We start from the raw sequence: 13,675 nt of genomic DNA, 5'->3' as shown, positions 1-13,675 counted from the left end.
CCTTTCACAAAGCTCCGTTCGCTATATTCTCCGCTATCTCCTCCGCTAAAGTTGTCCGCTAAAGTGCGGTAAAAAGCGAGCGACTTTAACGAACGGAGGTTCGTGAAACGCGTCCTCCGCTATTTAGCGGACAACTCGGGAGTTAGCGGAGGAGATAGCGGAGAATATAGCGAACGGAGCTTTGTGAAACGCGCCCCTGGCTTCATTCACATGGCTGAGTGCTGATGTTCGCTGATACAAGAGAACAACATATCTCTCTATTTGTTCCACGTCGTCGGGGGATACCTGGCTTGGACCAAACATCGGTTTGAGATGAGGCATACTGCACCAAACAGCCCAAGCTGTTCTCTTTCCAATTCCATGGAAGGCAGGAACAGTATCACATCCTGATATTGCATGGAAGAATAGAAGACCCCATGATGCATCGTTGCCTAATTCAGCTGCAATTAGGTGGCACTGAATGCAAAGTAGTTTAGCACCATGACCAAATGCTATCAATATTTCCCAGTCCTGTAAGACACTTGACACTGCAATTGCGATAACCACCACATCAGTATCTGTTGCATGTACCATCAGCTTGGTAAGCCCATGATGGAATGAATGGGAAGCATAAAACAAGAGCCGTGTGTCTGATTCTTCGTGAGTGCAGAAAAAATCTGACAGGTCAGCTATGGGAGATGATACAGCATTCTGGCCATGTGTAGAGTTCATTAGCTTCTGTGGAGGAGGTTAAAATCTTGTATAGCATTAGCTAGAAGTTGGAACAGGCTGTCTTTGTTTGCATCACAGCGAAGGAAGTTCTTCCAGTTAACAGGAATCTTGGTGTTATTGTCCACCCGGAGATGATTACCAGATCCACGGTTCTGTCGTGTTTGTGTCTTAGGCTGTCCTCCCTGTAGACATCCTAGACAACATCTACGCGAACAACGTCTTGTAGCATGTGTTCTATATAGGGAAAGAACACCAATTGTGAATAGTCCTGGAATGTTTTGACAGAAAGTTGAGACTTCTTTGGGTCAAGCATGTGCACAATGGCAGCACCGTCAACAATGTTGACATCCACATTTGGAACAGATTCCGGCTGTGGTACCAATGACTCCAAGCATTCCATCAAGTCAGATTTGCTTGTTTGGCGCATGATACCATTTGATGCCAACGATGAAGGCCAAGCATGATTTTCATGTGTAAAGGAGGCATCCATATCACTTTCTCTAGCTTGACACGATATATACAGCCGTGGGAAGAGATGAACATCATTGTGCAGGTTGGAAATATTGGAAGTGGACGCAGGTTTCTTTCCTGAACTAGAATTCAACAGAGGCAGATTGTACCTTTGTATGGTGTTATTGAATGCAGTGATGTTGTCATTGATATGCTCCGCAACAAATTTCTGGTACTGTGCTTTGCCTATGTCTTCTGCGGACCTTATAGTATCTACCACACTATCGGACATTATCTGTTTGGTATCAAGCAAGCCTTCTGCACACTTGGTATTTGTTCATGGTGGCGTTCTGTGTCCTTATTTTTAATTGAATGTTTGTCATCATACTCCATTAATAGTCTAGCTGTTTCTAGACCTGCCATCATCCACCGTCTCAGTGCTGCTTTATTTTCAGTGATACCTATTACGCTTCCATCTCCCTTCACCATTGCATTCAGCTTTTCATAAACTTGATCATGGGCTAGTGCTGAGAATTTGTGCATGGTTTTCTGTGTCACAAAGTTGCCTTTGAGGAACTCTGCATGTGTGATAGGGCAGTTAATCTCGAGGGCAAGTTTATCTCTCACATAAACCGTCATCCAGCGAGCATAGTGATAGTGGTCAAGAGCGAACAATCACGGAATAATCTTTCCAATTAAGTGACTCCACATAGGCAACATATTTTTGTTCACGCTGTGATCTAAGGAACGACGTTTTGGCAGGCTCGCAGGCGTACCTTCCAAAGTGTAACAGAAATTATGAACTAAAGTATAGATGGCATTATTTTTCATCATGATTTTTCACATATGTGTAACCGAGTTCTTTGACCTAAAAACATTTTATATTGTATTTGTTTAATTTGAAGATGTATGTTAGGATATTTCATGTTTTCCATCGGGTTCCTTAACATAAAAACTGGTATAGACACCTAGATCCTGGTAATCGTGGCACGTATAGCCATTTTATGGCAAAGAAATGCGTTTGTGGCCGCCATTTTGGATTAAATATTTTTGGCGGGAAGATGTTATGATAGATCACAATGTGTTCTATATCCGTTCTATGGGGTTCATTGACCTCAAAAACATATGTATAGAGACCAAGATCATGGTACTTGGTGCACTTACAGCTGATTTATGGGCAAAACTGTGTTTTGTGGTGGCCATTTTGAATTTTCAACTTTTTGGCGGGAAGATATATCTTATGATATTTGACAAGAGTTTTGCTACATTCTTTGACTTCAAAAACATAGGTATAGACACCTAGATCCTGGTAATCGTGGCACGTATAGCCATTTTATGGCAAAGAAATGCGGTTGTGGCAGCCATTGTGGATTAAATTTGTTTGGCGGGAAGATATTATGATAATGATGTGTTCTATACCCGTTCTATGGGGTTCATTGACCTCAAAAACATAGGTATATACATCAAGATCATGGTAATCGGGGCACTTACAGCTGATTTCTAGGCAAAAACATGTTTTCTGGTGGCCATTTTTAATTTTTAATTTTTTGGCGGGAACCGTTGGAGTGACATCGTGTTTCCCGCAATTTGAAATCAGCATACTCAAAACCCCCCTAGAGCAAATTTTCATGCTTCTTTCCAGAAGTGCACACTTTAAGTAAAAAATGTCACGTATCCGCCCCACTAAGTGATAAACGCGGATCCCGGTTTTCATGACTCGTACGCAAGAACAGTTATGCAATCACTCCGTTCCTTGACGCACAAGTTGCTGTGATTTTATAAGATTTTTGACAAAAACATACAATTAGATCTTTGACATTATGCCAGTAGAGCAATGTACAATGATGCAATTTATTTTGAAATTAGGTGTTGATGTGGCTGACTCATGCTTCACAAGCACGTCTCTTAAAACGAGTGCATAATATTACATTGTTGTAAAACCAGTGTAAAATATTTAGCTTTGTAGCGCCATCTGGTTTTTAAATTTGTCTTATATTTACGCGTCTACCAAAAAGAAAATCTATGTCCGTATACGGCAAGATTTCTTTGAAGGTTGATAATACTGTACGAGACGTACAAGACTGTACGAGACGTGGGCGTTTCCAGCATTATGCGGAAATTTAAACGAGTATACGCGTTATAACAAGATAGGCGTGAGAGTTTGATGATATTTAACGCATTCAGCATAGCATAAATCTGACGTCTATGTAAAGTTACCTACTATTTAAAAAAATCGGTATTCGCCTGTAAAAACACCTTGGCAATTTAGATGCTTTTGTCGTTCACCATATTGCGCATTTTGCAACGATATGAATTTATGCCAGTATTTTTCCGTCAATTTTTATTCTCCATCCGTTCATTGATATCCCGACGTTGCCACATTACTCGTTCATTTAGGGTTTCCGTACCAAAAGGTGCAGTCCCGCATCCTGAACCTTCAAGTGTACGACTACGACAAATTTAGCCGTAACGATCCGATAGGAGAGGTGTTCGTGCCCCTGTGTGAGGTGAACATGACCGACGGATGTACGCTATGGAAGAGCCTGCAGCCTATACAGAAGTCACGGGTAAGCCACACGGAAAGTTCATTAGGCCGCTATTACCATGAACCCATGAACATGTGTTCGTGGATGTATATATATATATATATATATAGTAATAGTAATAGTAATAGTAATAGTAATAGTAATAGTAATAGTAATAGTAATAGTAATAGTAATAGTAATAGTAATAGTAATAGTAATAGTAGTAGTGGTATTGGCAATGGTAAGGGCAAGAGTTTGTGATGATGATGATGATGATGATGATGATGATGATGATGATGATGATGATGATGATGATAATGATAATGATAATAATAATAATGATGGTGATGATGATGATGATGATGATGATGATGATGATGATGATGATGATGATGATAATGATGACGATGACGATGGTGATGAGGAGAAGGAGGAGGAGGAGGAGGAGGAGGAGGAGGAGGAGTAGCAGGATGAGGAGGATGACGACGACGACGATGATGATAGACGACGATAACGATGTGGATTGTTTTTATTAATTTTTGAAGGCAGTAACACAACTTAACGCGGAAAAGTAAATAACTCGCGACTAAGTGATGTACTATTTTGCTTGAGGGGAAACATGATGGAAACACGAAACTCAACGTATGATCCTCGATTCTTTCATATGATATATACATATACGTATAACCATCACATCTTTGTATTGATTGGCATTACTAGTCATGTAAAAAGTCTTTTTGACAATCTCTAGCGAATTCAGCCTTGGCATAGTTGAAATGAAGCAAAGACGTAGGGCGTACATTTAGACGTAACCAATGACACAACTTCGCAAACGGTATACCAGTATGTAGTTGCGTCGTGCATGCAATCAAATCGAATACTCTCTGTGATGTTTAAATGCTGGTCCGCCACACCTACTTTGATGCATTTGTTACGAGTAGTAATAGTCGTCAATGCGTAATGTGTCTCAATTAATTACAGTGATTGCTTCTAATTTCGATTTCCATTTCCAATTAGTGTACCAAAATTTTACCACCGAACACAACCAATTTGATTAGATACTACAACATGTGCGGGGACCGTAGGTAGTTAAATAGCCGCGTTAAACCGGCAAAGCTAATTAGCTATAATGACAGTGATCTCGTTTTATCCTCAGCCTAAAATAGATTTCGCTAGCTAGTCGGTACTTTACCATTTATCGAGATTCGTCAGTTAGTGAGCAGTGGACACTAATGTGTAAACTCTCCATGCTAAGAATGAGTAAATATTGAATATTTAACACTCATACTTCGTGGTATTACTGAGAGCTGACTCGACATCTTAAGATGCTCAAATGAGTTCGACGACGCGCTCTGGAACACGCTCCACGAATGCCGGAATCGATGAATATTCATTTAATCGACGATAGATTTTTAAGGATAGTCACAGTTGGTCCACACAATAGCGTAACTTGTGATAGTCAAGTCACAGCAGTGAGTCTACCGTTATCGATATGGCCTAGTAATCGACGCTGCGGGGTGGTGTAACAAATGCACATATGAACAGGTAAAAGTGAAAAGTTAGCAATTATGAGGAGTGACGTCACTACTCCATCTGCATTAGAAATTCAGCGTAAATTATCACTGCGATCGGCCGTAGTCAACGAGTCGCTGGACGCAGTTCCACTCTCGCGAATTTCCAATTCCCGCACGTAATAATTTATTATATTTTAAGCCGTAAAACATTAACGTTAATAAATGAGTAAGTCGCGCGCGACAACGATCGCCCTAAATATCGATCGTGAATTGGCCACTAGAGGGCAGTAATGAAGCCACGCAGAGCACTGATGATTTTACCTGAAGTGCAGCTGTATGTGCACATCGCTTCTTGTAACAGCGGAGTATGCTGGCATGATTTGCGGAAAACGTTGTTATTATAGATATATGTTAGGTTTTCTTATTTACTAGACTCCATGACGCACGGAGAATTAATACGAGTGACAATATCGTAATTATTCAAGGCGAATATTTTCGACCGGAGATTAGCTTCAAGATTAAAATAAATTTGAATATGTTTAGAGCTGAGGTTATGACTCGATTGCTCCCGAGTAATAAAATACATTTGCATATAATAAATTTATAAATTTCAATATAATTTTCATCGTTATTCAACTACAATATTATATAATAATATAATATAATATTGTATTATATTATATCATATTATTGATTATATTTGCATTTTTATCGCTAAATAGTTTTGCTTATAATTCTTCGCGGTGAATTATAATGGCAGATTTATGTCGTTATTTTTTCGCATTAAAATAATTTTAGCCCAGTAATTTTGTCACGGCGATGACAATTACGTTACACCCATTATCCCATTATATTAGCCATCGGAAAGTATTTATACATGCTGGACGTGAGGCGGCGTAACTTCAATGGCACTTACTCCGCCATATCCGCCGTAGCTTTTCTGTCCCGTCCGTTATTATACGGGACTTATTAATCCCCACAACATTAAGCACGCTGTGAAAAAGGTAGTCGGAACCAAGGTTTAAGCAATTGCACTTCGTTGCACAATTCAATGTTGGGTAGTTATCTTACCCGTGAGCCAGATTGCAGCATTAATACAAACTTAAGCGAAATGTTCTTAATACACCGGAGAGGTGCAAAAGAATTCCAAATTGGTCGGATTTAGTTTTGCCTATAGATAGACACACACGAACTGAAGTGAAAGAATGCAATAATAATAGACCTATAAGAGCGGGAAATAGTTCCTAGCACAAAAGGGACGATAGATTTCAAAAGTAATCTAGATAACATCCTAATTTGAATCAATTTTACAATTTTGCCATGAATAAACTTCAAATAGTCAACGATAGCTTGTTCCACAATAGAAAGAGTCCTAAAATTACAATTGCTTGCGTGCAGTTCGTACTGCGACGTGTAGAGCCTACTTGTGTTTGAGTCAGTAACAACACATATATGCAATATAGCGCAGCCAGTTTGAATTTAAACGCTATTGTCATTATACTATTTTCCCACGACGGTTTCAATTTTATTAAATATAATTATGTCATGAAAGTAGCAATATGCAAAGCCGGTGTAATATGTCAACGAGAATTATTTACGTTCAGTCGGAGTATTTATTTATTTAGTCAGGCCGCCCCCAACTTTCTCCAAATAAATGTCTCGTATATCACGCGAGAACGGTAGTTTTGTTAAACGTAAATTATTTAAACAAGTAAAAATAGACTGCAGCAACTGCAGCAAAAGGTAGCTATATCGGCGAGAGTTGCGGCGGATATGAAATTTATGGCACATATTTATGCTTTTCTATGTCCTTTCTATTCTTTTTAACCATTACAAAATCCGTCAATAAATGCTAATCCTGCATGTAGCTTGTAACGCATTCGGCCTCACGCCGAGAAGATGATATGAATTTAACTGAATTTTTTTAGTTCATAGGCGTTTCATAATATTTCCATTTCCATGACTTACGCGTACGTGCGTGCGTGAGTTCATGCGTGCGTGTGCGTGTGGATACATGTAAGCGTGAATCGAGGAGTGCGCGAGCCTACGTTTATTTATGTGTATGAAGGCATATTCCCACCGGACTCAGTGCCATACAGACTGCAATCGCATTGCTAACACACAGTTCTACATTGAGCATCTGTATGTTCGAACGTCGACAAAGTCTTTTAATCCAACATGTGAAACCATAATTTGTAAAAGTAATGTGTTTTTAATGATCATTCCTATAAATAACAATTCTCTAAATCCTCTAAAGCCAAGTTAGTGGGGCGGATATGTGTCTGAGGTGTGCACTTCTGGAAAGAAGCATGAAAATTGGCTCTAGGGTGGTTTTGAGTATGCTGATTTCAAAAATTGCGGGAAACACGATGTCACTCGAACGTTTCCCGCCAAAAAATCAAAAATTAAAAATGGCCGCCAGAAAAAATGTTTTTCCCCATAAATCAGCTGTAAGTGCCCCGATTACCATGATCTTGATGTATATACCTATGTTTTTGAAGTCCAAGAATGCAATAAAACACATGTCAAACATCATAAGATATGATCTTCACGCCAAAAAGTTGAAAATTCTAAATGGCCACCACAAAACACAGTTTTGCCCTTAAATCAGCTGTAAGTGCCCCAAGTACCATGATCTTGGTCTCTATACATATGTTTTTGAGGTCAATGAACCCCATAGAACGGGTATAGAACACATCTATCATAATATCTTCCCGCCAAACAAATTTAATCCACAATGGCTGCCACAACCGCATTTCTTTGCCATAAAATGGCTATACGTGCCACGATTATCAGGATCTAGTTATCTATACCTATTTTTATGTCAAGGAACCCGATGGAAAGCATGAAATATCCTAACATACATCTTCAAATTAAACAAATACAATATAAAATGTTTTTAGGTCAAAGAACTGGGTATAACACGTGAAAAATTATGATGAAAACTTAAGTATGCCATCTATACTTCAGTTCATAATTTCTGTTACACTTTGGAAGGTACGCCTGCGCGCCCGCCAAAACGTCGTTCCATCAGATTTCATGAAGACGCAGTGCACGCAATAGAAGGCACGCGCGTATGCCGTGTAAAAACAATCCAATGGTGTATCATGTATTATGTTAAAACATTAAATGATCTCTGTCAGTGTCTCATATGATCAGATTTGCTTTCTTATTCTCTGTTACACTGTCCTGAACAGAAGCACATCTGTGTACACTCGAGATTTGCTTTGACACACTTGCATCTTTTTGTACAAGGCTTTTTGTATCCACATTTTAACAGTTCCTGCCTAGCTTTGGCTGCCTCTGGAAGAGTGGTCCAGCATGGAGTCCATGGGGAATCATCTGTCACGCTCTCACAGCCCCATAAATCTGGCGATGGAACTTCAGGGTCTCCTATAAGTGACTGTCCCCAGATGTGCCCTGCCTGATAAACAGCCCTTTTCACATGATGTTCCAGGGCATGCAACGTTAGAGGAATGTTTTCCATCTTACAGTTTTGAGTGAACAACTTCTTCCTGGGGCGCGTTTCACAAAGCTCCGTTATAGTTCTCCGCTAAGTTGTCCGTTCGCTGATTAGCGAACGGAGGCATTACGGAGAACTTGGCGAACGGACAACTCCTGTTTCACGAACGCTCCGCTATGCCTCCGCTAAATAGCGGAGGAAAGCAGTCAGTCAGCTGGCAGATAACTACAAACATGTGTTGCAGTTGCTAGGTTACGTTCTATCATATACATAAGCAACAGCGCTGTGACAGAGATAGCTCTAGAACTAACGCAGAGATTTAGTGTGTGTGTGTGTGTGTGTGTGTGTGTGTGTGTGTGTGTGTGTGTGAAAATTGAAACTTACACCCACTCCACACGCAGAGATGACTGGGCCAGATGTGGAACTCAGCATTAATCCCCAAACATTGAACCCCGACCGCCCAGTCGATTCGATGTCGTTAAATATCAACCTAACCACATTGATCTTTTCAAAATTATTACCGGCTCCGGGTACATATATTTCATTGGTACTACGTTACGTTGGGAAAGATGCGTGAAGCCCCTAAAAGACTCTCCAAATGTCGGATTTAGGTTTTGGGGCGCTATAGATAGACACACACGAACTGGAAGGTGAAAGAATGCAATAGAATAATAGACATAGTAAGAGCGTGGAAATAGTTGCCTAGCAAAAAGTGGACGATAGATTTCATGTTAAATAATCTAGATTAACATGCCTATTTGGGAATTCATTTTACAATTTTGGCGGCATGAATAAACTTCAAATAGTGCAACGATACGCTTGTTCCATCAATTTAGAAAGAGTCCTAAATTACAATTGCTTGGCGTGGCAGGTTGCGCTACTGCGACGTGTAGAGGCCTACTTGTGTTTGAGCTGCAGTAGCAACACATTTATTGACAAATATAGGCGCAGCCAGTTTGAATTTAACGGCTATGTGTGCATTATAGCCTATTTTCCCTTAGCGACGGTTTCATTTTATTAAAATAATATCCATTATGGGTCATTAAAATGTAGCTGCAATATGCAAAGGCGCGGTGTATATGTCCGAGAACTTATTTACGCTTCAGTCGCGAGTATTTATTTATTTAGTCAGGGCGCCCCCCTAACTTTCTGCGCAAATAATGTCCGTATATCCACGGCGACGAAAGGTAGTCTTTGTTTGAAAGGCGTAAATTATTTAACCACGTGAATACGACTGCAGTAATAAACCAAGCTGGCAGGGCAAAAGGTAGCTATATCGGCGGAGTGTGCGGGCGGATATGAAAGTGTTATGGCGGGGGCAGTATTATGGCTTTTCTATGTGCGGCTTTCTATTCTTGTTTAACCAAGTACAAATCCGGTCAATAAAGTGCTAATGCCTGGCATGGTGGAGCTTGTAAGCGCATTCGGTCTCAGCGCGCGAGAAGATGATATGAATTTCACTGAAGTTTTTTTAGTTCATGAGGGGGCGTTTGCATAATATTTCCAGTTTGCATGACTTACGCGGGTACGTGCGTGGCGTGAGTTCATGGTGCGTGTGCGTGTGGATAGCATTAGCGTGAATCGTAGGGTGGGGAGGCCTTAGCGTTTCTTTATGTGTTGAAGGGCATACTTCCTCGGACTCAGTGCATACAGACTCGCAACCGGCATTGCTCAACACACAGTTTCTACATTGAGGGGGGCATTGTATGTTCGAAGTCGACAAGTCTTTTAATCCACACATGTCAAAGGCCATAATTGTAAAAGTAATGTGTTTTAATGATAATGTCTCATAAATAAAAGTTCTCTAGATATTCGCTCTAAAGGCGCTCCAAGTTAAGTTGAATAACCGCGGATCGCGGTTTTTCATGACTCGTACGGCAAAGAAAGTGCAGTTAATGCATCACTGGATGTTCAGCGTTCCTTGACGGCACATTAGAAGTTGGCTGTGACTTTTATAAGATTTTGACAAAAACAATACAATTAGATTTTGAGCAGGGTTATGGGCGCGGTAGAGCAATGTGAAATGATTGCAATCTTATTGAATTAGGTGTTGATCGTGGCTTGACTCATGGGCTTCAGCAAGCACGTCTGCTTAAAACGAGTGGCACTACATACTTCACATTGTTGTAAAACCAGTGTAAAATACTTTAGGCACTTGTACGCCATGGTTGTTTTTTAAATTTGTCTTTATAGTTTACTGCGTCTCTAGCGCAAAGAGAAAGGATCTTAATGTCGTATTAGCGGCAAGATTTTTTGAAGGTTGATAATACGTGTAACGCGAGCGTACGAAGCTGTACGAGACGTGGGGCGTTTCCAGCATTATGGCGGAATATGTTAAACCGAGTATACGCGTTATACCACACGATAGGCGTGAGGAGTTTGATGATATTCTACACGGCATAGGGCATAGCATAATCTGACGTCTATGTAAAGGGTTACGGCTAGCCTATTTTAAAAAATGGGTATTCGCCTGTAAAACACCTTGGGGCAATTTAGACTGCTTGTTGTCGTTCACGGAGGGAGCATTATTGGGCGCATTTTTGGCAACGATATGAATTTATGCGCAGTATTTTTCGTCAATTTTTATTGCTCCATCCGTATTTTGATATCCGCCGCGTTCACATTACTTCGTTCATTAGGGTTTGCGCGTACCAAAAGGTGCAGTCCGCGCATCCTGAACGGCTGTCAAGGTGTACGACTACGACAAATTTTAGGCCGTCAACCGATCGATAGGAGAGGTGTTCCGTGGGCCGCCTGTGTGAGGTGAACATGACCGACGGATGTACGGGCTATGGAAGAGCCTGGCAGCCTATACAGAAGTCACGGGTGCCACACGGAAAAGTTGCCATTAGCCGCTTATCTACCATGAACGCCCATGAAATGTGTTTCGTGGATGTAATATATATAGTATATATATATATATATATATATAGTATAGTATATTATATTATGGATTTTACTAACTAGAGCTTTTCATTAGGCTTATAAGCTGAGTACCCCGTTCGGGTGTTTTTGGATTAGAAGCAAATCATAGCACGGGTCGTATGATCTTTATACTATATATTAGTATCATTATATATCGTCATGGTGATTCACTACTTCGCATGGTTGATATTACTGTTTGTGTCCGTTTCTGCTATCTATTTCTGGCGTGTATTTCTGCGTTCGTTATCGTTCTATCGTTTCTCTACGTGTACATGAAGCATTCGAACAATATAATTCGCGCGATATTTGGCATCATTAGTAGCAATATATAAGTTTGACGACATGCTTGAGCAGCGCTGTTCGACAGGGCACCTGTGCACGTGCAAGAGTCGTGTTGAAGACGATTTTAACTATGAATTGTCATCGTTTTATATTGTTGCTCTGTTTTTGCGATTTCGAAGGACGAAGACAGGAGACGTTATTATGTCTTTGGCTACGCCTACGGGGTCTTAGGGCCAACTGGTCGTTACTGTTTTAAAGGGAATAGAATGGCTCAAAGGCATTAAGACTTCTTTTAAGCTTCTGCAGGGACCAACACTTCATGCAGGTTTATGCTAAAACTATGGTGTGGATATCTAACTGCGTGACGGCTTTATATTAGTGCTTATTGTTATGCATTTACGTCAGCAAACGCGTGCGGCGCTTCAATATTACCATTATGGGCTCGGGGTTATTATGGGTCGCCCGGTTGTGTTACGTTTTGATGTGGCGAAATCTCATTTGGAATCAGCAAAAGGTAGGGTCGAGGCAGCTGTTCGGCAAACAGTGAGGGCGGGTCAAACGGTGCAACACGTTGTGCCAGCTGTGTGATTCACAGGTTTTCTTTGCATCGAGTTCGTGTAAGCGGTGTTCGAGAGCTTGTTATAAATGCTGTGGATACCTCAGCGTCAGGTATAGAGAGAAACGCAACCGTGCAGCTTTCGGCAAAATTTGGTAGGCTGCATATTTTGTGGCACATGAGCATACAACAGCGGCTTTCTAAGCAACAACCAAAGCAAGGCACCTGTAAGCCTCCAGCGTCCAGGTATAGAGAGAAACGGCAAGCGTGCAGTTTCTCCACGGCACATCTGGCTACTGCATATCCTGTCGCGCCACCGTTGCATACAACAGCTTGCAACAACAACAGAGCAACAACCACAACAAACCACAACAACGACGACGGAGACGGGAAACGTCAACGTAGGATGTACATGACTACGGCGTAATTGAGGCATCTCTTGCCTACGAGACTAACAATGAATCGCTTTAGAACGGCTGTGATGGTCCAAAATAAATGGGTTAGCTTAAGCACTCCTTGCTGGTAGTTACTTTCAGTCAGTGGTAAATGTATTTCATTGCGCTTTGTTCGACGCGGGCGGACGTTCATGCATCGTGTTTTAACGAGATGCTTCTATGGGACCTCTGCGACCAATAGGCCTACATGCGTCGCGAAGTATATGGCGTACCCGGCATCAAGTTTATTAAATTCCTCAAGGGTGCGCGTTACGCCTTTTCGGGTCAGATTCCGGTACGTGAAGATATGGCTGGTGGTGGGGGCAGACCGGGCAAGAAGTTGGAGACAAGAAAAGACGCTGGTGAGCGCGTGACGCTGCAGACTGGCGCCCGGTGTTGCACGAGTCGTTCTTTGTTCCTGCGTGTCCGGGCGATTAGATAAGAGACACGGCAGCTTCTGCGTGAGCGGCCATGGACCGAGGGGGGGGGGCGCGATAGAGTCGGCAGGAATGAGTCTAGGTAGGGCCATTAGCCGCGTGCGGGCCGGCTACGGGACGCCGATAGTTTACACACACACACACACACCCACACAACCAGCAGCACAATCATCACACAGCACACACACACACACACACCACACACACAACAGCACGCCACACAGCATATATCTATACACAGCACACACACACACCAGGCGGGGACGCAACATGCACACACACGGAGCACCAGACACACACACACACACACAACACACACGCCACACCACATATATATATATAATATACATATGGTTATATATAGTTATATATAGTTAT

The 13,675-nt window shown here is 41.5% G+C and overlaps 1 protein-coding gene and 1 long non-coding RNA gene across 2 annotated transcripts in view; both read left to right on the top strand.

Moving 5' to 3' along the window:
- LOC106821275 (synaptotagmin-7-like) overlaps positions 1-12,491 on the top strand; it is a 58,372-nt gene extending 45,881 nt beyond the window's left edge. Inside the window, exons 6-8 of the mRNA XM_014826020.1 lie at positions 3,559-3,728; positions 12,050-12,110; positions 12,466-12,491. Coding sequence (XP_014681506.1) covers positions 3,559-3,728; positions 12,050-12,110; positions 12,466-12,491 — 257 coding nt within the window. The remainder of the gene's footprint in view (positions 1-3,558; positions 3,729-12,049; positions 12,111-12,465) is intronic.
- An 817-nt stretch (positions 12,492-13,308) lies between these two features.
- Positions 13,309-13,675, top strand: part of LOC106821596 — a 4,427-nt gene continuing 4,060 nt past the window's right edge. Inside the window, exon 1 of the long non-coding RNA XR_001395752.1 lies at positions 13,309-13,379. This is a non-coding gene — a long non-coding RNA (uncharacterized LOC106821596). The remainder of the gene's footprint in view (positions 13,380-13,675) is intronic.

The sequence above is a fragment of the Priapulus caudatus genome, unplaced genomic scaffold, assembly GCF_000485595.1.
Source record: "Priapulus caudatus unplaced genomic scaffold, Priapulus_caudatus-5.0.1 Scaffold4, whole genome shotgun sequence".
Lineage (NCBI taxonomy): Eukaryota > Metazoa > Priapulida > Priapulimorpha > Priapulimorphida > Priapulidae > Priapulus > Priapulus caudatus.
Note: the sequence above shows the minus strand (reverse complement) of the source record. Positions and strands in the feature narration are given on the sequence as shown.